Source organism: Theropithecus gelada, chromosome 5, assembly GCF_003255815.1.
Source record: "Theropithecus gelada isolate Dixy chromosome 5, Tgel_1.0, whole genome shotgun sequence".
Classification (NCBI taxonomy): Eukaryota; Metazoa; Chordata; class Mammalia; order Primates; family Cercopithecidae; genus Theropithecus; species Theropithecus gelada.
Genome location: NC_037672.1, coordinates 102,793,439 through 102,820,956, shown reverse-complemented (window position 1 = coordinate 102,820,956; position 27,518 = coordinate 102,793,439). Strand labels below are relative to the sequence as shown.

The 27,518-nt window shown below is 36.0% G+C and overlaps 1 protein-coding gene across 2 annotated transcripts in view; it reads right to left on the bottom strand.

Moving 5' to 3' along the window:
• The window catches only part of TET2 (tet methylcytosine dioxygenase 2), a 132,260-nt gene that overhangs the window by 34,921 nt on the left and 69,821 nt on the right, over positions 1-27,518 (bottom strand). For both annotated transcript variants that reach the window (XM_025386546.1, XM_025386547.1), the window contains exons 3-6: positions 7,582-11,039; positions 3,552-3,642; positions 2,052-2,145; positions 1,179-1,387 (exon numbers count right to left, since the gene is read on the bottom strand). In XM_025386546.1, coding sequence (XP_025242331.1) covers positions 1,179-1,387; positions 2,052-2,145; positions 3,552-3,642; positions 7,582-11,039 — 3,852 coding nt within the window. The remainder of the gene's footprint in view (positions 1-1,178; positions 1,388-2,051; positions 2,146-3,551; positions 3,643-7,581; positions 11,040-27,518) is intronic.

The window sequence follows — 27,518 nt, the reverse complement described above, 5'->3', positions numbered from 1 at the left end:
CTTTCCAATTAATCATTTGTAAAAGTGGTCAGGTATACACCATAAATTTTTGGATAATTATCATAGAAAGTCAAGTCACACTTTCATATAGAAAGAGTAACTTTTCTAAAGAGATTATTTATAGTTGATTTGTCTCCCCACAACCCTGAGAGAGAAACTGTGTTAAGATAAATTTAGTAAAACCATGCTAGTTAGAGTTTTAAACAGCAAAGGACAAATTTGGCTAGTTGTTGCAATGAGCAATATGAGCATTTCTTGTAAGTTCAGCAAATGATTCTATAGTTTAGTGGATGCAGAGAAAACAAGACTAAAGGAAATAATGCAAAATTAAAATTATTTTAAAACCAATTGTGAGCAAAATAACTTGTAAGATTTCTGTGTAGCACCATGAACATTCATATATTCTTTTAGTGTTATACAGGATTATCAACACAGTAGAGGAATATTAAAAATCAAACTTTTTCCAAGTGAAGGTTTAGACTTCGAGCAAAGTGGACGGTGTTGAAAACAAAACAGTAGCAACTGGATGCACTAAATATATTTAAGCGCATACTCTTGCAGTTCTATTCTAAATTCTTATATTCCTGGAAAATAATATATATCCATACCCAGTAATTTCCTGATGATGTAGCAGCAGTAAAAGTGGAAGCAGTTTTGATTACTATTGTGGAAACAATGAATAGTTTGAATGAAAGTAAAAATCCGTTCTATTTCTACAGAACTTCTAAGGCACTGTATTCTGTTTTTGCTACATACATATGGAAGGTATTTGACCTGCGAATCCCAAAGTTTCTTATTAGACTTACTTTCTCTTTCAGATACTGCAACATGGAAGTGGAGTCAATACATACTAATATAGTGGCCAGGCACACAGGAGCTGTCACTTGTAGCATGTGAGCACATAAATAATTTCAAGCTTATGGTATAACTGAGGCCATGTGGGTACAGACACTCTGCTCCTAATTAGTGGCTAAACTGTCTGTACAATTCAGGTAATGAAATCATCTCAAGTTATTCACATTAGCAAATACAACTTCTTATCCCATGACTGCCAAACAGGCATTTTGATCCTCATTTTATAAATGTAAAAGTGCGTGTTGAACTCTTCCTTCCAACCAAAGACTGGGCTTTCCTATCAGTGGCCGCAAAGAGGGTAGAGGCCTTTGGGCTTCACTTACTCTTCATTCAAGGCACACCGGCGATTGGTGAGCGTGCCGTATTTCCTCAGCGTCTCGGTAAGCTCCGAGTAGAGTTTGTCAGCCAGAGACAGCGGGATTCCTTCCCACACCAGGATGAGAATCACAATCACTGCAGCCTCACAGGTGTGGCCAGCTCGCTCCCGCACCAAACACAGTAGCTTCTCTTCACTGCTGCTTCTGCGAACCACCTGTGCAGATCACCATTCCATCCCAAACACCCCCCACCCCAACCAAAACAAAACAAGGGTCACTTGCAGCAGATAAGGGCACTTATGTATGTATATTTTATCATGTCTAGGTCACAATTAGGGCAACATTTATCACCATGTGCAATTTGCCTTTTGCTGCCCATCTATAAAAAGTGGGCTTTGACCCTGGTATCAGAACAAGGAGAGATGCAAAACTATTCCTTAATGTTTAGCAACTGTAACAATGTTTATAGTTATACTATACCCAGTACAGTGGGGACAATTAAATGCTACCTGCATTAAAACCAGAGCCAGATGAAAGATACGTAAGTCTTAGTTCAAGGTTTTCACAAATGACAATGTAAAGATTAATTGAAGGTATTTAAAAGATTAAGGACCACTTCACATTCTAAGAAGGATTATACATTTAGCAGGCACTAGAATGGACCTCCTCCTCATCACTAAATTCTTTCAATTAAATACAGTTTGTTGATTTTAGAATTAATCTGCCTCTTCTTAAGAGATAACACATGATAAAAAATACAGGTAATATTCTTTTTAATTGGCATGGGTCTTTGATCTGGGTAACCCAATTCTCAGGGTTAGATTTACAAATCAAAATGCCCAAGATTTAAGACCAAAGGCTTTATTAAGTCACACTTACCCACTTAGCAATAGGACATCCCTGAGAACTTTTGCCTTCTTTACCAGTATAGATGACTCTTTCAATCCTAATAGCTTTACCCTTCTGTCCAAACCTTAAAGAAACCCACAGAAACACACACACATACAATTAGCAAATAAATTCAAGAGGCAATCAAAATATTTGAACATTTGAGCATAACTTTATTCTATGACCACATCCTGAGAAATGAACGGTTTATTATTATTTTTAAAACAGGTCGCCAAGCAAACTGGATAATAGTTTTTAAGCCTTGTTTTACCTCAGTATCAAAATGTACTGATAATGTAATGAACTGTTTTGTAAATTACATGTGGGTGAAAATAATGGGAAAGTTCATTTCTATATAAAATTTCACAAAGCACAAAATTCAAGCTAGTTTGCCAAGTTCAGTCTTCTAAACCATAGACTATTTTTTCCCTTACTAAATTTAGCTATTTTAAAACTTGGGGAGTCATAACAGATTTTAGTTAGAACTGTTCCTCCAAGAATGTCTCACAATTTAGAAAAGGAGGCTGGCAAATAATTAGTATCCAGCCATATTGAAAATATAGAATAGTCCTGGAAATAGACTATATCTTCCCTTATGACCAAAGCACCATCTACTGCTTGTTTAAAAAACAAAACAAAAGAAAAACCAAAAAAAAAGGCACTTAGGGAAATTCACTATTTCTGCCAGGCCACTAGATGGTTATTTAGTGAACTTCTACATGCTAATTTAGAAATGAATAATCTGGAAATGGAGCAAGAATGATACTGAATATGTCCTTGCTGCCCCGATGTATCCTAAGTACTTTAATAATAATACTGCCTACCTCTTAATGAAAAGGCACCCTAGAAGAAGAACAGCTCAGAGCTGTATAAATTTATATGAAAGGCCCTCTCTGCATTATCTTGCTCATAAGAGTCTTCTACATGCAGGAGTAAAGGCAAGTACTTGTATACCTGTGATTGATAGTGGAAAAAAAAAAAAGGCAGCTGTAAATAGTATGTTTCTCTTTCTATTCAACATATCACACTTGCTCTCTTTTTATGGTAAAAGAAAACTTAGAGATAAGTACTCATTTGCAACACTAGGTGAATTTAACTCAGTGGTTCCTTTCTTACACCACACTTTACCATTCTTTCCGCTTTGACACTTTATTATCAGGTGGGAAAGCCAGAGTGGGACCTCTCGTTGGAGCCTGTGCCAGTACCTTGTGGCTGGCAGCCTTGCTGGCCAATTCCTGTTCATGCCTGGGTTTTCTGGCATCCATCGCAAAGTGGGCAGCCTGTGCCAGCTAGCAGACTATTAGTCCTGTCAAATATTGTGACTCTCTGGTGAATAGCACAGTGTGTAGTGTTGGCAACCCTAGAATAGCTAAGCCTACTAATAATTACTCAATTTGCAATTGTTTACTGCTTTGTGTGTGAAGGCTGGAAAAATTCTGACATATACAAAAGGATAAACGTTAATCTGCCCTGTGCCTTTGCGTTAATTACCTTTCTTCCATGATTTCTCTAATAGCTGCCACATTAGGACCTGCTCCTAGATGGGTATAAAAAGGACCTTCATCTTTTTCAATAATTTGCTCTGTTGAGATAATAGAAGATTATTATTTTAGACCTCAATTATACTAAATATAAAGGCTACATCCACAAAGCTTAACCCCCAACTACACATTAAGGGCTCTAAAAGTGACTTTAAAATTTTTTTTCTTTAAAATGAGTAAATTGATGGACTGATCTATTAGAAAATGTGCCACATAATTAAGTATATGTACATGCTGGTTGTTGGATAAAAATATATTACATTTCAGATATGGGATAAAAAATTATTTTGAACCAAATAAATGAAACTAAACAAAGAATACAGTGAGGGAATTAGAATGTATTATATGTAGTATCAATTACAATCCAATTTTTTGAGCTGAAAAAAAAAAAAGCTAACTGGAAGCCTACCTGTTACTTGGATTTTAAAACATTAAAAATAAAATTTCCTGCTCTATCCCACCCTCAGAATATTGCTTGGTTTACTGTCAAAGATACCCCTTTTTCCCCTTACTTCCCCACAACATTTAATTACTGTTTTGCAAATAAGAATAGTCAATCCAGACCCATATTAGTATGTACTTTACAACAATTTATGATGAGATAAAATCCTGGAGAGTCAGGCAAAAGGAAGGGGCTGTTGCAAAACAACAAAGATGGAAAGGTGGGAAGATAGGGTTGGGTGATAAGAGAAGAGTGAAGACGATTACAACTTACCAAATATTATCTATGAGATGTGTGGTGTTTTAGCCCAGTGAAGCAACTTAATAACCACACGCAAAGAGGGACAGTAGGAGTCCTCCCTCCATCCTCCTACACAGTGTGGGGTATCTCATTGCAAGAGGGAAAACATGGCACGGGTAGGCCATTAGCCACACTAATTTAACATTTGTGTTTTCAAATGTCTTTTACTAAATTTATGCTGCGTAGCTGTAATTAAGATCTTCATCTCTACCCATGTATGTATCTACATCCATCAGCAAAAATATTTCACTATTCCTACAGACCTATTATATATCCTGAATTTTAACAAAAAGCTTTTTTAAAAAAAATACAGGCATACCTCGTTTTACTGTGCTTTGCTCTTTTGTGCGTTGCAGTTACTGTGACTTTTACAAATTGAAGGTTTGTGGCAATCCCAACATGTTAACTATGTCTATCAGTGTCACGTTTTCAACAGCATGTGCTCACTTCATGTCTCTGTATCACATTTTGGTAATTCTCACAGTATTTTAAACTTTATTATTATATATGTTATGGTGATGTGTGATCAGTGATCTTCAATGTTACTATTCTAATTTTTGGGGGGTGCCACAAACTGTACCCATAATCTGATAAATGTGTGCATTCTGCCTGCTCTATCAACCGGCCATTCCCCTGGCTCTCTCCTTCTTCCTGGGCCTCTCTATTCCCTAAAACACAACAATAGTGAAATTAGGCCAATTAATAACCCTACAGTGGCCTCTAAGTGTTTCAGTGAAAGGAAGAGTTGTATGTCTGTCACTTTAAATCAAAAGCTGGATATGATTGAGCTAGTGAGGAAGGCATGTCAAAAGCCAAGACAGGCTGAAAGCTAGGCCTTGCATGCCAGTTAGCCAAGTTGTGAATGTAAAGGAAACGTTCTTGAAGGAAATTACCCCAGTGAACACATGAAAGGTAGGAAAGCAAAACAGCTTTATTGCTGATATGGAGAGCGCTGTAGTGGTCTGGATAGAAGATCACGCTAGCCACAACCTTCCTTAAGTCAAAGCAAGGCCCTGACTCCTTTCGGTTCTATGAAGAGAATGAGGAAGCTGCAGAAGAAAAGTTGGAAGCTAGCAGAAGTTGGTTTATGAAGTTTAAGAAAAGCAGCTATCTCTATAACATAAAAGGACACAGTGAGGCAGCAAGTGCTGAAGTAGAAGCTGCAGCAAGTTATGCAGAAGATCTGTCTAAGATCACTGATGAAGGTGGCTCTACCAAACAGCCTACTATTGAAAGAAGATGCCATCTAAGACATTCATAGATAGAAGTCAATGCCTTGCTTCAAAGGACAGGCTGACTCTCTTGTTACAGGCTAATACAGCTGATGATTTTAAGTTGAAGCCCATACTCATTTACCATTCTCAAAATTCCAAGGCCCTTTAGAATTATGCTAAGTCTACTCTGCTTATGTAAAGTAATGGAACAAAGAAGTCTGGACGATAACACATCTGTTTACAACATAGTTTACTGAATATTTTAAGTCCAGTGTTGAGACTTACTGCTAAAAAAACAAAAACAAAAACCTCCTTTCAAAATATTACTGCTCAAGGCACCTAGTCACCCAAGAGCTCTGATGGAGATGCACAAGGAGATCAATGCTGTTTTCATGCCTGTTAATACAACATTCTTTCTGCAGCCTATGGATTAAGGAGTATTTTTGACTTTCAAGTCTTATCATTTAAGAAATATATTGTTAGTCTACAGCTGTCAAGATAGTCTTCTGATGGACTGGGGCAAAGTACATTGAAAGCCTTCTGGAAAGGTATCACCATTTTAGAAGTTATTAAGAACATTCATAATTCATGGGAGGGGGTCAATATATCTACATTAACAGGAGTTTAGAAGTTGATTCCAACCCTCATGGATTACTTTGAGGAGTTCAAGACTTCAATGGAGGCGGTCACTGCAGATGAGGGAGATGTAGCAAGAGAACCAGAATTAGAAGTAGAGCCTGAAGATGTGGCTGAGTTACTGCAATGTCATGAAAAAACTTGAAAGGATAAGAAGTTGCTACTTATGGGTGAACAAAGAATGTCTGAGATGGAATATAGTGCCAGTGAAGATGCTGTAAACTCTTCTGAAATGACCACAAAGGATTTAGAATATTATAAAAACTTAGTTGATAAAGCAGCAGCACAATTTGAGAGGACTGAGTCCAATTTTCAAAGAAATCCTGCTGCAGGCAAAATGCTATCAAACAGCACTGCATGCTACAAGAAATCTTTTGTGAATGGAAAACTCAATTGATATGGCATTTCATTGTTGTCTTATTTTAAGAGATTGCCACACACCACAGCTGTCCCAGCAACCTTCAGCAACTACCACCATGATCAGTCCACAACGATCAATATTGAAGCAAGACCTTCCACCAGCAAAAAGATTAGCACTCACTAAAGGCCCAGATGATTGTTGGCATTTTTTAACAATAAATTATTTTTTAAATTAAAGTATATATTTTTTACACACAATGCTATTGCACACTTAGTATATTACAGTGTAATATATAAATAACTTTTATATACAGTGAGAAACCAAAGAGTCCTTACAACTTGCTTTATTGTAATATTCACTTTATTGTGGTATGGAGCCAAACCCACAATATCTCTGAGGTATGCCTGTATCATATTTTTTAATCAAAAAGATGAAATTTTAGAGAAACTGGAATCAAAATGAATATAAATCACAACATTCCAAATGTATAAACGGAGAAAAGGCAACTTTAGGAGCACTAAGAGTGTCAGCATTATAATTTCCTCCAACTCATGAAGACTGAAGATAGTAATTTCCCTATTAACCAGAAATCTTGTGAAACTAATATATTTTACCTTGAATTAAAAAATACTTAAAGTTCCCACATTAGACTGCATATGGTATTTTTTCATTTTAATAGATTATTTTTTCTGCCTAGCTGTCTCTCCAGGAGATAATATACAAAGAGCTAAATAGATGAACTGATCTAAAACAGATACATCCAAATTTTAGAGGGTCTGAATAGAAGGAAAAACAAACATGCACGATTATTTAATTCTTTTGGAAAAACTGCATGTAAGTGAAATTCTCTTTCACAAGACACAAGCATCAGTAACTTGACAAAAAATGTAAGCTTCGGATTTTTATGAGCCTTTACAAATTGCTGCCAGATTCAAGATTTAAAAAAAGAAGGAAAATCCCATATCTGAAGATAAATTTGCTAATTCTGGATAAACACCATGTGTCTCAGTACATTTCTGGCACTTACCTACACATCTGCATGATGGGAAATCATATTGAGTCTTGACAGGTGTATCCAATAAATTTTTTATAGGAGTATCTAGTAATTTGGAAGGTGACTCTATAAAATTATTGAGAACAGAACCAGCTGTTCTTTTGGTTGGTGTCTTTTCTGAAGAAGTTGCTTGCTGCTCTAAAGCTGGGGTGTGGCTATCAAGTTCTGCAGCAGTGGTTTGTCTAGTCAAAACTGTGACTGGCCCTGACATTTCAACTTTTACTTGCTTCTGTGATTTGAGAGTAAGAGTCTTATGGTCAAATAATGACTTGGCCTGAAACTGCTTCAGATGTTGCTCCATGGTCTCAATGATGCTCTTTTGCTGCACATTATCACAGCTTGGAGGTGGATTCTCTTGCTTAGTTACCTTTTTCCATGTTTTGTTTTCTGGTGGTGCTGTGTGCATACAGGCATGTGGCTTGGATCCAGGTTCCACCTTAATTGGCCTGTGCATCTGACTATGGCAAGACTCACTTTGGGGTTGCTGTGTTTGCTGCTGTTCTTGCTTGTGTAAGAGATGCCACCTTAGAGCAGCATGCTTTTGAATGTCCTTCTGGGGAGGGGTCTGAGTGTGACTTCCTCCCTGGTCAGGCACAGGAAAAACATTTGCTTGGTTATGTATCAAGTACCTTTGCTGAGCAAGTTGCGCAGCTTGTTGACCAGACATATCTTGGTTTCTACTTTTATATCCCTGTAGAACTGAAGCTTGTTGTGACTTCTGCTCCTGTTCTTGAAAGCACCTGTGAAGAAGATCTTGCTTTGGGATCACATTATTTGGAAAATATTGCATGTGATGCAAATTTTGGGTCTTGTTTCCTGCAAAAAGTTCAGGATGTGTAGTCTGTTCTTTATTCTCTGAAACTAAGTGTGTATTGTTTGAACAAGAAACCTGTATTTTGCATGCACTTGATTTTATGGTCTGACTATAAGGGGAATTTCTACTATTCATATTCTGTACTTCCTCCAGTCTCATTTGGACATTATGGGTCTGGAACTCACTTGATTTTGAATACTGATTTTCACCATGAAAACATTCTTCCACTTTAATCTGGCCAAAGAATGATCCTTCTCTTTGCTGATCATTGTTGCTTTGGGGGTGAGGAAAAGTCTGGAGTATTTCTTCTTTATTCTTCATTTGTAATTTTTGCTGCTGTTGCTGGTTTTGAGGGAGATGTGAATTCTGGGATGGTTGTGTTTGTGCTGCCTGTTTATGAGGCTTATGTTGCAAAAGGTGTGAGTTTGAAAATGGCTCAGTCTCTGAAGCCTGTTGATTCAAGTGCTGTTTCAACACTGGGGACATAAGTTTTTCAGTTTGGGAATCTGCTCTTTGTTGAAAATGAAATCTAGTGCCACACAGGGACTGCACATAAGCTTTGGGTAAATAGTTTGTTTTGGAGAAGTGCACCTGGTGTGAGGGTTTTTGGAACTGGAGATGTTGGTCCACTGCACCGTGGGACTGCCCTTGATTCATTTCAACTTGGTACATTTGTGACTTGTGCTCCAGCTGTGTTGTTTTCTGGGTGTAAGCTTGCCTTGGGAGCCCCCCAGGCATGTTGGAATTTCCAGTGTATTGTTTGGAGGTCATTTGATTGGAGAGATTGGATTGATACTGAAGAACTGATGGCAGTGATGCCTCATTACGTTTTAGATGGGATTCTGCTTGGTGAAAATGAGGGGCCTTCAATTCAATCCATCCTGGTTTCAGATAGTGCTGTGTTGGGGGCACAAGATCTTGTGTTTGTTCCTTGTCTCGACCCTTCAGAATCTCTTGCTCTTTGTTTCTCATCAACTGCTGGCAGTTGTCCTGTAGTTGTCCAATGCTACCAAAAATTGGTGTGTTATGCTTGAGGTGTTCTGACATTGGTCTTGTTTTCTCAGAACACAATGGAACAGTCATTGTCCCTGCAGTCTGTATGTCATTCCTGTTCACACAATTATTCTGAGGCCTTTCAGAAAGCATCGGAGAAGGGCTGCATACATGTGTAGATGGATTAGGACTCTGGGAAGGTGGTGCCTCAGGTTTACCCTCTGTTTTCACTTCCCTTAAAAGTGTTGTGTTACTTTGGTTGGGGTAGTGGTGGTGTTCTTCTAAAACTCCACCATTCAGAGTGCTTTTTCCTTCTGAAGGAAGCTGAGGAACCTGTGAAAGAGGAGGAGGGGGAGAAAGAAGCAGTTGTGATGGTGGTGGTGGTGGTGTGGTAGTGGCAGAAAAGGAATCTTTAGTGAACACTGAGCTTTGCTTGAAATAAGCACCATTCATTTCATTTTGCTTTAAATACCGTTCAGAGCTGCCACCAGGAGCTTGCAAATTGCTGCTGGAACCTGAACAGAATTCTTCACCAGACGCTAGCTTTGTGGTTCCTTGGATGTTATTTTCTGCAGGAGATGGGCATATCTCAAAAACTGATTTTTGTTGTTGTAGTTGTTCTGGTTTCTGAAAGGGACAGGTATCGAGCATTGCAGCTGGTTTACTGGCATTATCAGCATCATCAGCATCACAGGCCTCAGTCACCACTGCAGCTGGCTTTGGAGGCAGCTCAGAGTTAGAGGTCTGTGCGGAGTTGATCTGCCCTGAGGTATGCGATGGGTGAGTGATCTCACAGGACAACTCATTAGTAGCCTGACTGTTAATGGCATTTATGTGAGATGTGGTTTTCTGCACCGCAATGGAAACACAATCTGGATAATATTGAGACAGTGTTTTTTCCAGGAGTTCACCATGTGTGTGTTCCATGGAAGAGGCAGAAACTGTAGCACCATTAGGCATTAGCACTGCCTTGTTTTTAAGTAATACAATGTTCTTGTCATGGTAATTAGCACTTTTCCCCTCCTGCTCATTCAGAATCTGAAGTTCTGGATTTTCAGGCCCACTGCAGTTATGTGTTGAAAAACTGGTGAAATCTTTAACCGCATTTTCTTGGGCTACAGAGCTCACAGATTCTTTCTTATCACTCAAATTGGAGACATTTGGTTGACTGCTTTCACCTGGATTTCTTTCTTGGCTTACCCCGAAGTTACATCTTTCTCCATTAGCCTTTTGGTCTTGTTTCAATTTCTTGATCTGAAGGAGCCCAGAGAGAGAAGGTTCACTAACTGTGCGTTTTATTCCTCCATTTTGCAAACACTTGGAATACCCTCTACTTTCTTGTATAAAGTCAGGACTCACACGACTATTCTGGCTTCCCTTCATATGGGGTATTCCATAATAACTTTTGAAAGACTGCCACTTGGTGTCTCCATTTACTTCTGGATGAGTTCTCTCAGGCACTGGGCTTCCATTCTGGAGCTTTGTAGCCAGAGGTTCTGTCTGGCAAATGGGAGGTGATGGTATCAGGAATGGACTTAGTCTGTTGCCCTCAACATGGTTGGTTCTATCCTGTTCCATCAGGCTTGCTTCGGGGCCATCCACAAGGCTGCCCTCTAGTTGAATTCTAAAGAGCATGGAAACAAAAATTAAAATGTGTTTATATAAATATATATATATAAATACTAATATATCTTAAGGAATAATTGTGCATAAATATTAGAATACCTAGACATAGCAAACTGATATTTATTTTCATGTTTCATAGTGACAACTGACAGCTACTCAGGAAATAACCATTCTTGTCTACCCAGCAACTCTCAAATATTTATGGTCATGGAGAACAAGGGTGATCAAAATTACCAGCTAATGTGGGAAGTTCATATTCTTAGTTGTTAGCATCAATTTCATTCCCAAATAACTTTTTGCCAAAATGCTAAAAATAATTGAAACATACCAACTTTTCTTTTCTCTAGCACTTCATTTATCTAATCACTTGCTAAGTTCTATCAACTCTACTTCCTATATATTCCTTTAATCATCTTGACTGCTACTTCATAGCTCAGATCTTCTCTTTATCACTGTGCCTCCTGATCTACTGCAGTTTTTGTTTTGTTTTTTTTTTTTTTTTTGAGACGGAGTCTTACTCTGCCACACAGGCTGAAGTGCAGTGGCATGATCTTGGCTCACTGCAACCTCCGCCTCCCAGGTTCAAGCGATTCTCCTGCCTCAGCCTCCCAAGTAGCTGAGATTACAGGTGCTTGCCACCATGCCCAGCTAATTTTTGTATTTTTAGTAGAGACGGGGTTTCACCATGTTGGCCAGGGTGGTCTTGAACTCCTGACCTCAGGTGATCTGCCCGCCTTGGTCTCCCAAAGTGCTGGGATTACAGGCGTGAGCCACTGCACCCCACCTGCAGTAGCTTTTTAAAAGGGTTCTCCTCCCCTAGCCCCGTCTGCCCTTCCCCTCCAGCCCTTTAAGGTTCCCTTTAATTTGTTATCAGAAGGAATGTTCTAAAATGCAAATCTGATGTCATATTCTCTTTAACACACTGGCTTCAACTTGCCTGCATGGTTCTCAAACTATTTCATCCAAATACACCTGACAGATAAGGCACACTCCCTTCAGTGTTATCAATATTCCAGGTGACAGAATAGGGGTGATGAAAAGTGTAGTTTATGAAAAACTCTTTCTAGGTGATTCTATGTTTTCCTCTACAGGGGCTAGCTGCCCAAATCTTTTGAGAATTTCGGTTTAATTTAAATGATTTCTTCCCCCCGCATACAGGCTGTTTTTTCTGTCTTCCTACTCTCTCTTACAGTTTATACTCCAACAGTAACAACGGCTTATAAATATCCAAACATAGTAAGCTGTTTCAGAGTTTCATGCCTTTGGTTTTCTGTCTGCCTAGAATGCCTTCTTAATCCCCTTATTTACCCAATGACTCTATATAGAACTCTAAACCTGCCTCAGCTATCATCTTCCCTAGGATTCTGTCTTTGACTCTCTAAAAGAATTAATCATTCCTGCAGAGAAAAGGGAACACTTATCCACTTATTGCTTGTGGGAATGTAAACTAGTTCAGCCATTGTGGAAAGCAGTGCGGTAATTCCTCAGAGGACTTAGAATTGCCATTTGACTGAGCAATCCCATTATTTGGTATATTACCCAAAGGGATATAAATCATTCTACCATAAAGGCACATTGCATGCATATGTTCACCACAGCACTATTAACGATAGCAAAGACATGGAATCAACTTAAATGTCCATAAGTAGCAGACCAGATAAAGAAAGTGTTACATACACAGCATGGAATACTACACAGCCATAAAAAAAATACAAGATCATGTTCTGTGCAGCAACATGGATGGACCTGGAGGCCATTATCCTAAGGAAACTAACAAAGGAACAGAAAAATACCCCATGTTCTCTTAAGTGGCAGCTAAACAGCAAGAACACATGGACACAAAGAGGGGGAACAACAGACACCAGGGATACCTTGAGGATGAGAGAAGGGAGAGGATCAAAAAACTACCTATCAAGTACTACACTTATTACCTGGGTGACAAAATAGTCTGTACACCAAACCCCCAAGACATGCAATTCACCTGTGTAACCTGCACCTGTACCCCTGAATCTGATTTCATTCATTCGAACATTTTTGAGAGTAGTACTAATGAAGATTTCAGAGTCCCAATAATACAGAAAGCCAGAAGAAATGGCACCAAAAAAATTAATCCATTGTATAAGGTATCTGCTTTATTTTCCCACAGTCTTTCTCATTACATTTATTTTAAAAACATAAGTAGAAAAAAAAAAGACTTTTCTCTTTGGGCAAAAAATAACTATTAAAACAGCTACTGCTTGATAAACAAGAAAAATGAAATAGAAGAAATAAGAATATAAATGTTGAAAAGCAACACTAAAGTTATTATTTACAGATAAGAAGATTATATACAGGTCAACCTAGAGAATCAAGTAAAAAATGGTTACGGTTTTTGAGAATTCAGTAAAGTAGCTGAAGAAAAATTCATGGCCTTGATTTATAAGAGCAACAACCAGTCAGAAGTTTTACTGGAATAAAATACTGTACTTATAATAGAAGAAATTAATACACTAGGAATAAGTTTTTAAAATGTGGAAAACCTATTTTAATACAACTTTAAAACTATACTAAGTAATATATAAGTACAAAAACAAAACAAGTGAAAAGCTATAATATGTTCTTAGATAGCTGTCAAATTATTCACTTAAAATACTCTTACTAAAAGTACTTGCACAATATTTTGAGGAATTAAGGAAGTTGACTCCAAAGTTCATGTGGAAAAATAAATTGGGTACCCAGGAATACTCTGAAGAAGAATTGTATGGGGCCTAGTAGCCAAATTAAAAGATATTTAAAAGCAACACAGCTACTATACTTAAAACAGCTTATGTTTGCACATAAATAATATTAACACGATCAATGGAATAAAATAGAATGTTCAAAAATAGACCCAAACCACAGAAATATGCTACAAGATAAGGAGATGGGATTTCAAAGACATACTTGATATTAGAACAACTGGGTAATCTCCTAAAAAAATGATAAAGTGGGATCATTCCCTTATACTTTATACTAAGATAAATTCTAGATGAATTTAATATATGAATTCAGGAAATAAAACTCCCCCAAAATTTAAAAACAATCTGAGAAAACTTAAAAAAAGTCTAATGACTGGGTAAGTTCTTTTTTTGTGAAACAAAATCTAGAAGTCATAAAAGACGGGAAAGTTTGCTAAAATTTATGTATGTCAAAATAAACATGTAAAAAGAGTTAAAAGTTGTATAAAACTTTTCTTAACATATAGGACTCCTACAAATAGATGAATAACCACCTACTAAAAAAATGGACAAGGGACATGGACAGTTCATAGAAAATGAAATGTGAATGGCTCTTTTAAGTATTTAAGAAGATGTCCTACTATTGCTCATAAAAAGAAATGCAAATTAAAACTGCAACAAGATACAGTTTTTCTCTTCTCAAATTAGTGAAGATAAATAAGTTTAGTACTACATTATGTTTGGCAAGCATGTGGGAAAACAGATACTCTCTCACATGGCTTTTGAGAGTCAAAACCGCCACAGATATGTAGGATGACAATGTGGCAATATCTATAAAATTTCAGAAACGCTTTACTTGACCCTTTTAAGAATTTATCTGACAGGCCAGGTGTGGTAGCTCATGCCTATAATCCCAGCACTTTGGGAGGCTGAGGCAGGTGGATCACCTGAGGCCAGGAGTTCGAGACCAACCTGGCCAACATGGTGAAACACTGTCTCTACTAAAAAGATACAAAAATTAGCAGGGCATGGTGGTAGGCACCTGTAATCCCAGTTACTTGGGTGGCTGAGGAAGTCCTATATGTCCACCCGGGAGGTGGACATTGCAGTGAGCTGAGACTGTGATGCTGCATTCCAGCCTGGGTTATAGAGTGAGACACTGTCTCAAAAAAAAAAAAAAAAAAAAAAAAAAAATCGGAAAAATATGCTCATATATACATTAAATGATGTAGGCACAATCTTTTGCAATAATAAAAGGTTAGAAACAACCTACATCAATAAAGGTTATGTTAAATAATTTATGGCACAGCCACCCAATACCATGCAGCTATTAAAATTAGTATCTCTATATTTTCAGATGGAAGTATCTCTAAGTAATTAAATGGAATAAAGGAAGCCACACAACAGTTTATATAAGAATGCTACAACCTATACCTTTGTAAAAAAAAATCATCTCTGGAGAATATATAACTGGCCATAATAATTTGCCTTCAGGAAAAAGAATGCGGCAGCTGGAAAAAAGCACTGGGAAGGGGATTACTTTTAACTATTCCTTTTTTTTTTTTTTTTTAAATAGGTTTCAAGCCTGTAGCCCCAGCACTTTGGGAGCCTGAGGTGGGCGGATCATGAGGTCAAGAGATCGAGACCATCCTGGCCAATGTGGTGAAACCCCACCTCTACTAAAAATACAAAAATTAGCTGGGCGTGGTACGTGTGCCAGTAGTCTCAGTTATTCGGGAGGCTGAGGCAGGAGAATCTTTTGAACCCGGGAGGTGGAGGTTGCAGTAAGCCGAGATTCTGCCACCGCACTACAGCCTGGCAACAGAGCGAGACTGTCTCAAAAAAGTAAAGTTGTAACTCATATTGGACAAACAAAGTGATGTCTTTGTTTCTGCTAGATTTATTTCCTCCCATACGTTAAGAGATGGTCTAGATATACATCATCCAGCACAGTGACTAGTCACATATAGCTGTTGAGCCCTTAAAATGTGTCTAGTTCAAATTGAGATGTGGTATCTGTGTAAACATTTAGTTTGGATTTCAAAGATTTAGTGTGAAAAAAACATAAAAATACTCAAGAAATATTTAAGACATGTTGAACTATTTTAAATATATTGGGCTAAATCAAATGTATCATCAGTTTGTTTATTTTTCACTTGTTTTAATGTGAGTACTAGAAAATGCAAAATTCCATGTGGCTTACATTATGTTTCTATTGAACAAGAAGAAAATTTGAGTGAGACAATGGCTCTTAATCATCAATAAGACCTAATAAAGAAACTTGAGGTTTTAAAATCATGAAAACTGATCTGTAGTCTTTGATATGAGAGGCCTCTCCAAAATCAGGACACCACCACTTTTCAAAAATTAAGGAGCATAGAAATAAATCTAAATAAATCCTGTAGAGACAAAGTCAATTAGCTGTTCAGATACTACAAAAAAAAGGCACTTTTCTTTTGGTAACTGTAAAACCAATTCATATATAGAGCAATCAAAAGGTATTTACATGTATATACATGTGTACATTTATGATAAATTATATAAAATTTGTAGGATCTATACATAATACATGTTTTTCTACTTTCTAAGGTAAAAAATATGTTAAGCATTTAATATATTACCTTTTATCATGATCCATTCCACATAATTTTGGACATTCTTTAAAGTATCAAGAGCAAATCCTTTGATACGTATAATAATAGCTACTAAGAAATGAAGGTGACTTAAAATGAAATGTATTTCAATATGGAGTTTTAAACACAATGGCCATTTTTAAACATTATACAGAACTATTTTGTCTGTGACAGCAAGTCCTTTCATTATACAACCATTTGTGCGAAAAGTTTAATGGTTAACTTTTTCACAGGAAGGGCAGGAAAGTTATATGTTAGAATGAGGAAAATTTGTTATTGGTCTTTAAATCTTATTTCAGGAAATTTAAACTAATAAACTGCCATTTTAGAAGGAGAAAAAGGCAATATTTTCTTTTACTTTAATATGTGGTAAATCACACTTTTTATATACATACCCTGGAATATTATGATCCAGTAACCCACTTGCACAGTACTCTTTCAAGCTCTTAGTGCTTGCATACTGATGTTGATAAAGTATTACTTTGTTTAATAAAAAAGAAGGAAATGAGACCTATGCATTTTGCTCATTGTAGAAATACTGAAAAAGCTTTCATGCTGTAGTTTTTATGGGGTCATTTACACAGTGTTTTCAAGCTTGCATAAAAAGCCTACATAAAGTCAATAATTTTTGCATAAGATAAAATCTTCAGAGATGAATTTTTGTAGATATTTACCTGCTATTCACCTGCTATTCAGTGAAAGTGTAATGATTTTTTTTTACAAATTTAAATGATTGCAAAGAAAACTTTTTCAAAGTTAAACTGTTTTTCAGATAAATATAAATTTTTGCTATAGAGATTATTTGTGTGATTTTTGCTTCTCAGAGACTAAGAACAAAAATATAATTTTAATTCATATCTGCTCTTATAAATGACTCATCGGAAATATTTTGAATTACCATGATTTTGTTTTTAGTTGAAATTAAACATCCTTCTATTTTTTCCTACACCAGAGAACATAAAATTAATATGGTATATAATGTTAATCAAGATACTGTACTATTGTGCAACGAAATATTCAAACACTTTTTAAAGCCAGTTATTGAAGGTCTATACATTGTAATTCACTGTATGCAAAATAGTCCATGCCAAATAAGATTCTACCTATAAAAATCATTCCCTAGATGGAAACAATTTTTATTTTAGAATGAGAAGCAACTTGACAAGAGGACAATGCCTTTCCTAAGAGGATGCTGGCCAATCAAAATTAAGGCCTTTTTTTGGGTTGTTAAACTGGTTATGAAGTTTATATACAAGAACAGAGACAGAAGAACCTTTGGGAAAACATGGAGTGACTAATTGTTTACCCTGGGATGATTTTCATGATGTCAATACTTCACTCATTGCACTTAGTTAAAATTTAAGAATGAATATAGCTTTTAACATATTCCTTAAGAGATGCTCTTATGGGATATAGCTGGTATCATGTTATCAACCTACAGCTCATGCAATTCCTGAAAATTTCACAATGTGCTCTTGAGAACTGGTTCTAAGCACTGTCAGAGCTACCAAAATATTAATAAATTATATTACTCTTTTTTCTTCCTTTTGAAAATACAAATGAAATTTCCCTGAGATCAAATACATGCCATATTATTTTGGTATCTTTATTTCCAGAATTCTACTGGACAAATTCTAGAAGCTCTTGCTTCTAGAATGACTAAATAGCATTTTAACCTTTTGAAAGGTATGTTAGGCTGTCCTTGAGCTGCTATAAAGAAATAGCTGTCTGGGTAATTTATAAGAAAATAGGTTTAATTGGCTAATGGTTCTGCAGGCTGTATAGGAGGCATAGCACTGGCATCTGCTTTGCGTGAGGCCTTACAAAGCTTACAATCATGGCAGAAAGCAAAAGGGGAGCAGGCATCTAACATGGAGGGAGTGGGCGCAAGAGAGAGAGGAAGAGAGAAGAAGAGGGAGGGAAGAAGAGAGGGAGGGAAGGAGACAGGGAGGGGGACATGCCACGCACCCTTAACCAGATCTCCTGAGAACTCACTATCAGGAGGACAGCACCCTGGCATGAGGGATCTGCCCCAATAACCCAAACACCTCCCACCAGGCCCCACCTCCAACACTGGGGATTATATTTCAACAGGAGATTTAGAGGAGCCAACATCCAAACCATATCACAAGGCTAAGACATTCTAAACTGACACTCAAATATGAGTAATAATATGTAACAATGATCTTAACAATGTATAAACATTTCAGAGTAGCAGCAAGGATCTAGTACCATTTTCTCATTTTAAAGATGTGAAAACTGAGGAATCTGCCCATGGTGAAGCATCAAAACAGAGGCTCCCACAGGGGGTAGGCCTAAGCACTCTGGAAGCTCTCTGAAGCTCTTCCCACCACATAATACTAAGAAAAGTGCATAATTCAGGGAGTAAGTTTTGTTATTAAATTCACATTTAGCCAACAATTTAAGCTTTTTTTAAAAAAACAAAGTATTTTGGTTACGTATCTGTAGGTCTGTAATTATTAAGATGATTAAGGGCATTCTGCATGTATTTTGCCAACAAATCACTTCCTTATGTGGTTTGGGATAGAATAAAAAAGAAAATGTAAACTTTTAGGACATGGAATTTGAAGCTGCCACAGAGTTATTCTGATCCCTTCTTTGCCACATTCCCAGATTATCTTTGCAATGCTGGACTGCTGATGATTTTTCTCTAGAATATTTGACGATGATTTATAAATCTCCCCAGGTAGTGTCACTGAGAGAACTGGAGCTGAAGACACATTAGTTCATTTAGTTTTTCAGTCCTGTTGCACTGAGCTGAATCCTCACTCAGTGCAGTTGCTATGGCATGGAGCTAACTCAAAGATGCATACATCCTCTACTGCCCTGAACTGTGGTTATGCTGAGGCAATGAGACTACTGAAGTGCCATGGGAATACAGGAGAGGGGAAGAGTGGAGCACTTGTCCCTGTCTATGTGGGCATATCAGCCACCCAAGTCACTCTTGTAAAATTTAACTTCATTTCTTCTTGCTGTAGTATGAGAGAAAAACACTAAGTCAAAGGTAAAAGGCTGACAACAAATGTTCATCAAAGCTACCTACAACATTACTGAGGGAGGAGAACCAGTGACCTAAGTAGAAATGTGTATCAGTAGTCATCAGGTACAGAGAACACCACATAAAAAACTCAATACAGTGCAATTTTTTAAAAACTATTAAGACAACAAATGAGTTGTGGAAGCTCTTCTGATTATTGAACCCTTAACCTAGGAAATACATGACATGTTTATATGCTTCACTATAAACTTATCTTTGCTTATCAAAATACAACATATAGCTCATTATTCAAACTACACACACACACACACACACACACAGAGAGAGAGAGACACACACGATTTTCGACTATATGGTGCAGCATGAGATTTCTTCATAGGTTTACCAAAAAGGCAACAAAGTGAATTAAACTTTAAGAATGAACAAAATATAATGCTAAAGTTGTAAGAACTTTGGTATTTTTTTAAGTCTAAAACGGCAGTTTTAGAAATTATCATTTGCCTAAATGATTAATTAAATCACAATTTTAAAATGTCATAATAAAGATCCCACTAGTCATATTATGTATGTCTATCCTTTTATTCCAATAATCTAATGTTCTTTGCAATGCATGGACTTCCAAGGAACGAAAAAGAGTATTTCTATTTACTATAAATGCCACCTTTTTTTTTCAGAAATTCTAAAAGTCAAATTATAACCAGGCAATTTAACATAAATAGAAACATGCAACAATTATATGGCCACTCAATAATTTCAGCTAATGCCCCAGAATAAATCTTTATAAGCTACAAGACAGAGAGAGAGAGAGAGAGAGAGAGAAAGACTGGCTGAGATGTCAATTATGTTAACCTTTATCTTCTATGTCAGAGGCATGTATTAATGAAGCATGTTTATCTCAACAGAAAATACTGGCCTTTTGACTACTAGCTAACATTCTGGTTTCCTAAGACCAAAACAGGTTTTAGCCACAGCAGTTTTCCTTTGATTTTGTTCCTTCTCCCGCCTCTCTGAAAATAATTTATTATAAATTCAAGTTGCATCGGCAGCATCTGTGAAACAATTACTGCATCTAGGACTGACTCTGCAGTCTAATCCATCATAATTATGACAGGCCTCTTTGAAGATGCTGTGATGCATGACTTAAAAATAGCACATTAGTGTGCAAATGGATCAGCATCTCATTTCACCAATATGCATTTAGGATTGTAATTTGCTCCATACCATTTGACTCTTCGGATTACTCAAGAATGGTAGCTGTATCTCTCACCACATAAAGCTGTAGATACGCTCAAATTTGTGAAGAGGGCTTGATTTTGCTTTTGTTTTATTTTTTGGTTTACTGATTTTCTAGGTGGGGATATATCTTTTATTGCTCTAAGAGAAAAAATACACATCATTTAAATTTTGTCAGCTTTTTTTCAAGGAGACAAAAGAGTCAATTTATAGATTTGTATAGTTGCCATACTATAAGGTAGTAAATTATTTTTTTCTATAAAAAAGTTTTGCATGTCCTAATACTACATGTATATATACATTACTCTAGCATCGTGAATCCTGTTTATTTATATATTCAGATTACTGAGGGTAAATACTTCAGACTGCTTACTTATGGGAACTATATCTGCTAAAGGCACTGTGTTTCAGGATCAAACTTATGGGAATCACTGTATATCTCCCTGTGACTTCCACTGACAGGCTTTAACTCTATTAGTGATTTAGGGTGTTAGGAATTAAATGTTTATTGACATGGAAAACACTAAGTAAAGATGATGTATATGGCCACACCTCCTGCACAGATGGCACTATTCTCTAAAACTATTTTGGATTCTTCCTATCAACATGGGATATAGCTTGTGTCAATTATACACTTATTTCAAGATGTGTGCAATGCAATGGACTTCATTATCATCTACTAAATTTCCCTCTGGATAGTGTTCTAAAATCCCAAGCAAAATGTTGGTTTAAATTCTTATCTTCTGTATCTATTAAGTTCTCTCCATTTAGTTTGACTTTTAAAATTACTATGTAATATTGGGATGGTTGCCAAGTCTCACTCTTGAGGTAAAGAAAGTGTTTTTTTATAGGGCATTTCTTACAAAATTAGAAACTATTCTTCATTAATATTAACATTATTTAATATTTAAATATTAAAGCTAAAATTTTAAAAACATAATCCAAAACACGTATTTTTCAACAGCAAAATTAATGTATCCAAGCTACATGTTAGACCTGGAATATAATGTGTTTACTATATGGATTAAGTATGGAGAATATAAGGTGAATTAATATTTTTAAGGCAAAGCTAACTTTTCTATTTCTCATTTTGTAGGAACTTTCTATTTTAATATTAAAAAATCTGTGAAGATGTACTTCACATCTCTTGAAAAAGGACTGCTGAACACACAAATATGTTAAAGTCCTCACAGAAAGTTTCTCCATTTCTGAAAAGGTGTTAATTGGACAAGTAGCTGCACATACACATACAGCGTGTGCACTGCTCCTAATCTAAATCATGTGCACAGGAGGCTTTGTCAGGTTTTTCATAATCCTCAGTAGGGACTCTCTAATTCCCATATTTAAAGTTTTAAAATGTGTTTCTTAAAATGGCAGTATAAACAAAATTTAATAACATATAGATTATTTGAGGGAGAAAAATTCAGAGGAATGCCACTGAAGATTAGAGGCAGATTAGCTCAGAGATAGAGATCTGCATTTAAGAACTGGAGACACCTGCCAGTTTAGTATAAATTTGCTTTCAGTTTGCAACCCAAGTTAGCCAACCAGTTTCTCATTGGTAAAATGGGCATGATCTTTTGTCAGTTCTCTATTATCCACGTATCTGTTAATCCTGGAATTGTTTCTTGAATTTGGCTTATTCCTGGCCTTTCTCCAAGTCTCACCAAACTAGTGTGTACTGAAGGAAATAATAATAATAATTATTATTATTATTTAAAAAGAGAAACATAATTAGAAGTGTAACTTGTCACAAATATTATTTGTTTCTCATAAATTATTTTAAAAATCTAGATTTTTTCCACTTCGGTTGAGTCCCATTTTAGAATGGATAACTGTGAGCTGGTTGTCCTTACTGGAACACTGTCTAGGATACATTTACATTATCCAATGCTTGAAACCGTCAATTAAATAAAAGTGTAGTTACAAAAATTGCAGAAACTGTTTAGGCTTGGTCATGCTCTAAGAATCTGTCCGGGTCAAGGAAGCCCCAGCAGAAAGAGACTGTGGGGTAGACTCAGCAGACAAAGCTAAAGTAGCTACAGTGATAGAAGAGATAGGGGCAGATCTCTCATATCAGGGTACTGTGCAGTGAGAGCCCTTGTAGGCCTCTCTAAAGAACCCTCCATGTGTGTCAAGAGAGAGGCAGTATTTGGATGCCTGCCTCATAGAGGGTGTCCAATAGTCAGTCAATGCCTGGCAGAAAAACAGCAACATCCAAAGTCCTGCAGTCTTGTTTAGGAGCTTAAGGAGCCCTGAGCTCCTTTTCATCCTTCCTCAGTCCTGCCCAATCTCCGAGACACTGGTGTTCAAGGTAGAGAGGGAGGGGAGGTATCAGGAGGGAGGCTCCCCTACTCTCAACTCCAAGGGTTGGAGTCAGTGTTTAAGTTTGTGCTGGGAGAAGAAGAACACTGACTCAGGCTTGAGTTGGGAGTTTTAAAATGAATAGGACTGAGTTTCGAAGACTAAAATAAAATTGTTCTAATAACCAAAAGGTGCTGTAAAAATTATGTTATCTGGTCAAGAAGACACCAGAGGCTGAAGGGGTGAAGGAGACTATAATAGTATTTTTGAGGGGCAACTGTAGAAAAAAAATACTTTCATTTTTATATACTGAGGTATGATTTTTCCAATAGAACCATTACATAAGGCCAACAAATGGGTTGTAACAATATATATGAATTTTATGTAATTTCTAGGAGGTTTCATAATCATTCAATGTAGTTATATAATGACACTGGTAGAGTTATAAAAATAATCTGTCAAGGTATCCATTCTTTCACGCAACAAATATTTATTGAACATATTCTATGTGTCAGGCACTCTAGTAGTCACCAGTAATACACCACTGAACAAAAGAGACAAATATTCCTGTCTTCTTTGACCTGATATTCTAATGAGGAGAACAACAATAAACACAATAAGAAAGTAAATTATGTGGTGTGGTAAGAAAATGTTGAGTGCTAAGGGAAAAACAAAGAAATAATAGGGCAACTAATGGGGAATCAAGAGTATTGGGGAGTGGCTGCCCTATTAAATACTATATAGTGAGAGTAAATCTCATTAAGATAGTGAGATCTGAACAAAGTCTTAAAGTTGAGTTATATAATAAACATCTAATTCACCAAGATGATCTTAATTAATCAATGCATAATTCTTTATTGTTGGATACACTGTCTCATATCTTCAGCCCTAAAATCAAGAATAGCAAAACAGAAAACAAACAAACAAAACCCCACAAAGCTATCAAAAGGTAGAAATTAACCATATTAGAGTCAACTAAATTGTCATATCCCCAGGGGTTTCTAAAATACTAATGTGAAACAAACATGACATACCTAGCATTTTATTTAAAAACTCTGTACCAGGAATCCTTGAAACACAGGCATTTTGACAATTATGTACTGTACTATATCCCTAAAACCTGCTCCTTCTAAAAAATACATTGTTCCCTACCATTGCCTCAAAAGGCATGCCATCGATGTTTTGGAGAAGTTTTGTACAGACTTAAACAAATTCATTTTCTTATTGATCTAGTCTTAATCAACTGGTTACCATAACAATCTGGTCATTTTTATTCTTCCTATTTTGGAACAACTAGCAATGATCATGTTTTAGTTAATTTGTAGGATATTACAGTTATTTTTGAGAGTAAGATGAAGATCTTCTTGAACATTAATAATGGAGATGCCATTAAACCAACTGCACATCCATGAGCTATCAATTTAAGAAATTTCAATATATGCCAGTTCTAATGAAAAACTGCCAACATTATTTCATAAAATAAACAAAATAATTTCAGTCCATCCAAAGAAAGAGTAGAAGAAATTCTCTAGTAGGTTAAATATTAGGAAAATGACAAATTTCAACTATACAGATGCTTTAAAAGAGTATCATATAACCACGTGTTCATCAGAAAAACACATTAATGTTCCCATACATGATGAAGATTACTCTAATTTTATTTGATCTGAAAAGCTCTGATAAATAGGTTAAGATCGCCTAAAATTATACAGCATGTTTTAGATTATCTAAATAGTAATAGGAAGACTATATATGTATATATTTTTCATTTCAAAAGGTTCTTCTAGAAACATATCTATAGGATCCAGAAGTTGCATAAAATATGGTCTCTATCTTTAAGAATTTTTAATTATTTAATTGAGAAGACAAGACACATACATACAGGACATAGACATAGTCAGAATAAGAATGCTGAGTTTTGGTTCTAAATGTGGATTTGTGAGCAAGTCATAACCACCCCACATCTCCATTTTAAAAAATCTATAATGTAATATGAGGGGAATGAACAAGATTACATCTAAGGTCATCTTGTGTTCTAAAATGCTATGATTCTCTAAAACTGGCAATGATAAACATCTACTAGGGCTTCAATTAAATAAGTCATCACAAAGACCACTTTCGGTTTGAAGGGTATAATTTTTACCTCATTTTACACATAAGTAAACAGAAGCTAAAAGAATGAAGTGGCATGGCATAGCCGACATGAGGAAGAAGTAGATATAAAATGCAGCCCTGTCCAACTTCTGAGTCAAACTATGAATAGACAGAGATGATCTGTTCAGGACAAAGAGGCAGATTTGGTGCTCCTTATTAGTACTGTCCTTGGAAAATAAACACTGGATTGGCCAATATGATTACATCACTAGGCACATAAATTCTTCTATGGGGCAGGATGATTAAAAAGCTTTCTTCATTGAGGTCTAGATAATAAATATTCCTTAAGACTCTTCATCTTCAAGAAACACTGGGTGCCCTTAAAGCAAGTACCCTGGACAGTGGACATAAATAATATTTTGAAAATTACAAATGGGAATTCCTGATTATTAACTGAGAAACTTACAATTTTGTTTAAACATCAGTCTCATGTGAGTTTAATTAAAACAACTCAATTTCCTTCAATCCAATCAACTCTGTGGGAGAGATAAAATTGGGTTTCTGAATTTTTAACATTAAGACGCAGGTCCTAGGCAATGGTGTCCACCCTAAAATGATGTCTTGTTGATGTCTCTATAATGTCTCTTTATAAGTACAGTATTAATAAGCTAGAGATGTGTCCTAATGTGTAGGTACCTGAACACACATGTACGTACACCAACACTATTGAAAGAAATTCTTATCATATGTGATATCTACCTATGGGACACTGGTTCTTTGGGATATTAACATGTAATTTTAAAAAAGGAGGACAAGCCTGAGAGAGAATAAAGTTCTGTGCTCAAGAAAGAAAATTTATTTTTTTTTTAATTTAAAACTTTATTTAATGCATGGCCTCAAAGTCTTTAATATGATGATGGAATGTCTGGAAAGGTGCTGTGTGGCATTTCCTGGACATAATGAGGTATGGGATCATTGTTTACGGAGCACCCTGAAAAAACAGTATTTCCATGGAATAGCATACTTTGGAAAACCCTACTTCAGATGTAGTATATGGTATCTCATGTAATTTTAATATGTGCATAGATCTTGAGGCACTGATGAGAACCTGTGGACTACGAGAGTAAAAATTCATATAACCACTCAGATGTAGAGTTCTGAGTTCATCTTCAAGAGCAAAGGACATGTACCTATGCAAGTTTTGCTTTAGCGTCAAATTTAACTTGTAAAAACTAAACTATCTTCCAATTATATTGCTGTTCTAATTATTCACGCTCTTTACCTGTACTTTACCCAGATACAAAATCATTATTTTTTTTTTTCACCGTGAGCTAAACAGACCATCCAAGTTATGCCTTTAAAATGAAGAGAAAGGTCTGTTCATAGTATATAATTTGGCTGATTGTTATTTTAGTGTTGCACAGCGCTGATACATATCTTCATAGGGAAAGCGGGGAGGGGCAAGAACGAAGAAAGAACACACAAAAAAATTGTAAACTCAGAAAATCTAAACCATTCAGGACAAACAAAAAATATACTTCCAAGAATGTATTGAAAATAACGTTTGAATTCAAAATGAGACTTAACTACCTGCAGAGAAACTTCCATATAACCTTAGCATTACCTACGAAATATCATAAATTCACATCATACTGTATGATGCATTTAAGATTGATGTGACCAACAGTTTGTCCAACAGACTTAGTTATACATCTGTTATCATGATTATAACTAAATCCGCTAAAAGATGAATTAGCTTTTTGTTTGAAAACAGCTTCAAATTAATTAGTGAATGATCCAAGTTTATGGCATTTTTCATAGAACAAAAACAGGATTCTAAAGAAAAACATCTAGGAAATATCACATAAATGTTCTGCTTTAACCTGTGGCAAATCATTACTCTTAAACTTTATATTTGAATATAATATATAAATGTAAATCAGAAGCAATAAACACGTCAAATATCACCAACCACCTAAAAGTTGTAGCTTACCCGTTTTCCCCTCTATCATATCGATCTTTTAGGAGTATAAAAAATCTGATTTTAGTGCCATCTTATAAACATGGTACCATAAAATAAGTCTACCAGTTAAGATAAGCACTGAATTATGATGAAGAAAAAGAACATGTCAGATTAACTCACAAAGATTACAGAAATGTTATTACCAGAAGCACCAACAATTCCATGAAAGAACTTCGATTAAAATTCAAAGCAATATTTAACTTAACTCTCCTCCCCCTGACCTGGTTCAAAGTACAATGAAATAAACATGTATAAAACATTCCTTTTGTTTTAGTCAGTGTGGCTTTTAAAAGTACTCATTTGCACTCTATCTGTCCTCTTCTACCTCCCCCCGAAATAGTAGTCAAACTCCAAGTATACTAGCTCTAATATTCACAGTATGGAAATGTTTTACATTGTCTTCTAAAGACCCACAGTTAGTAATCAAGATCATAAAATATTCTGAAGCTGAATTAACTTTATTTAAGGGGAGAAC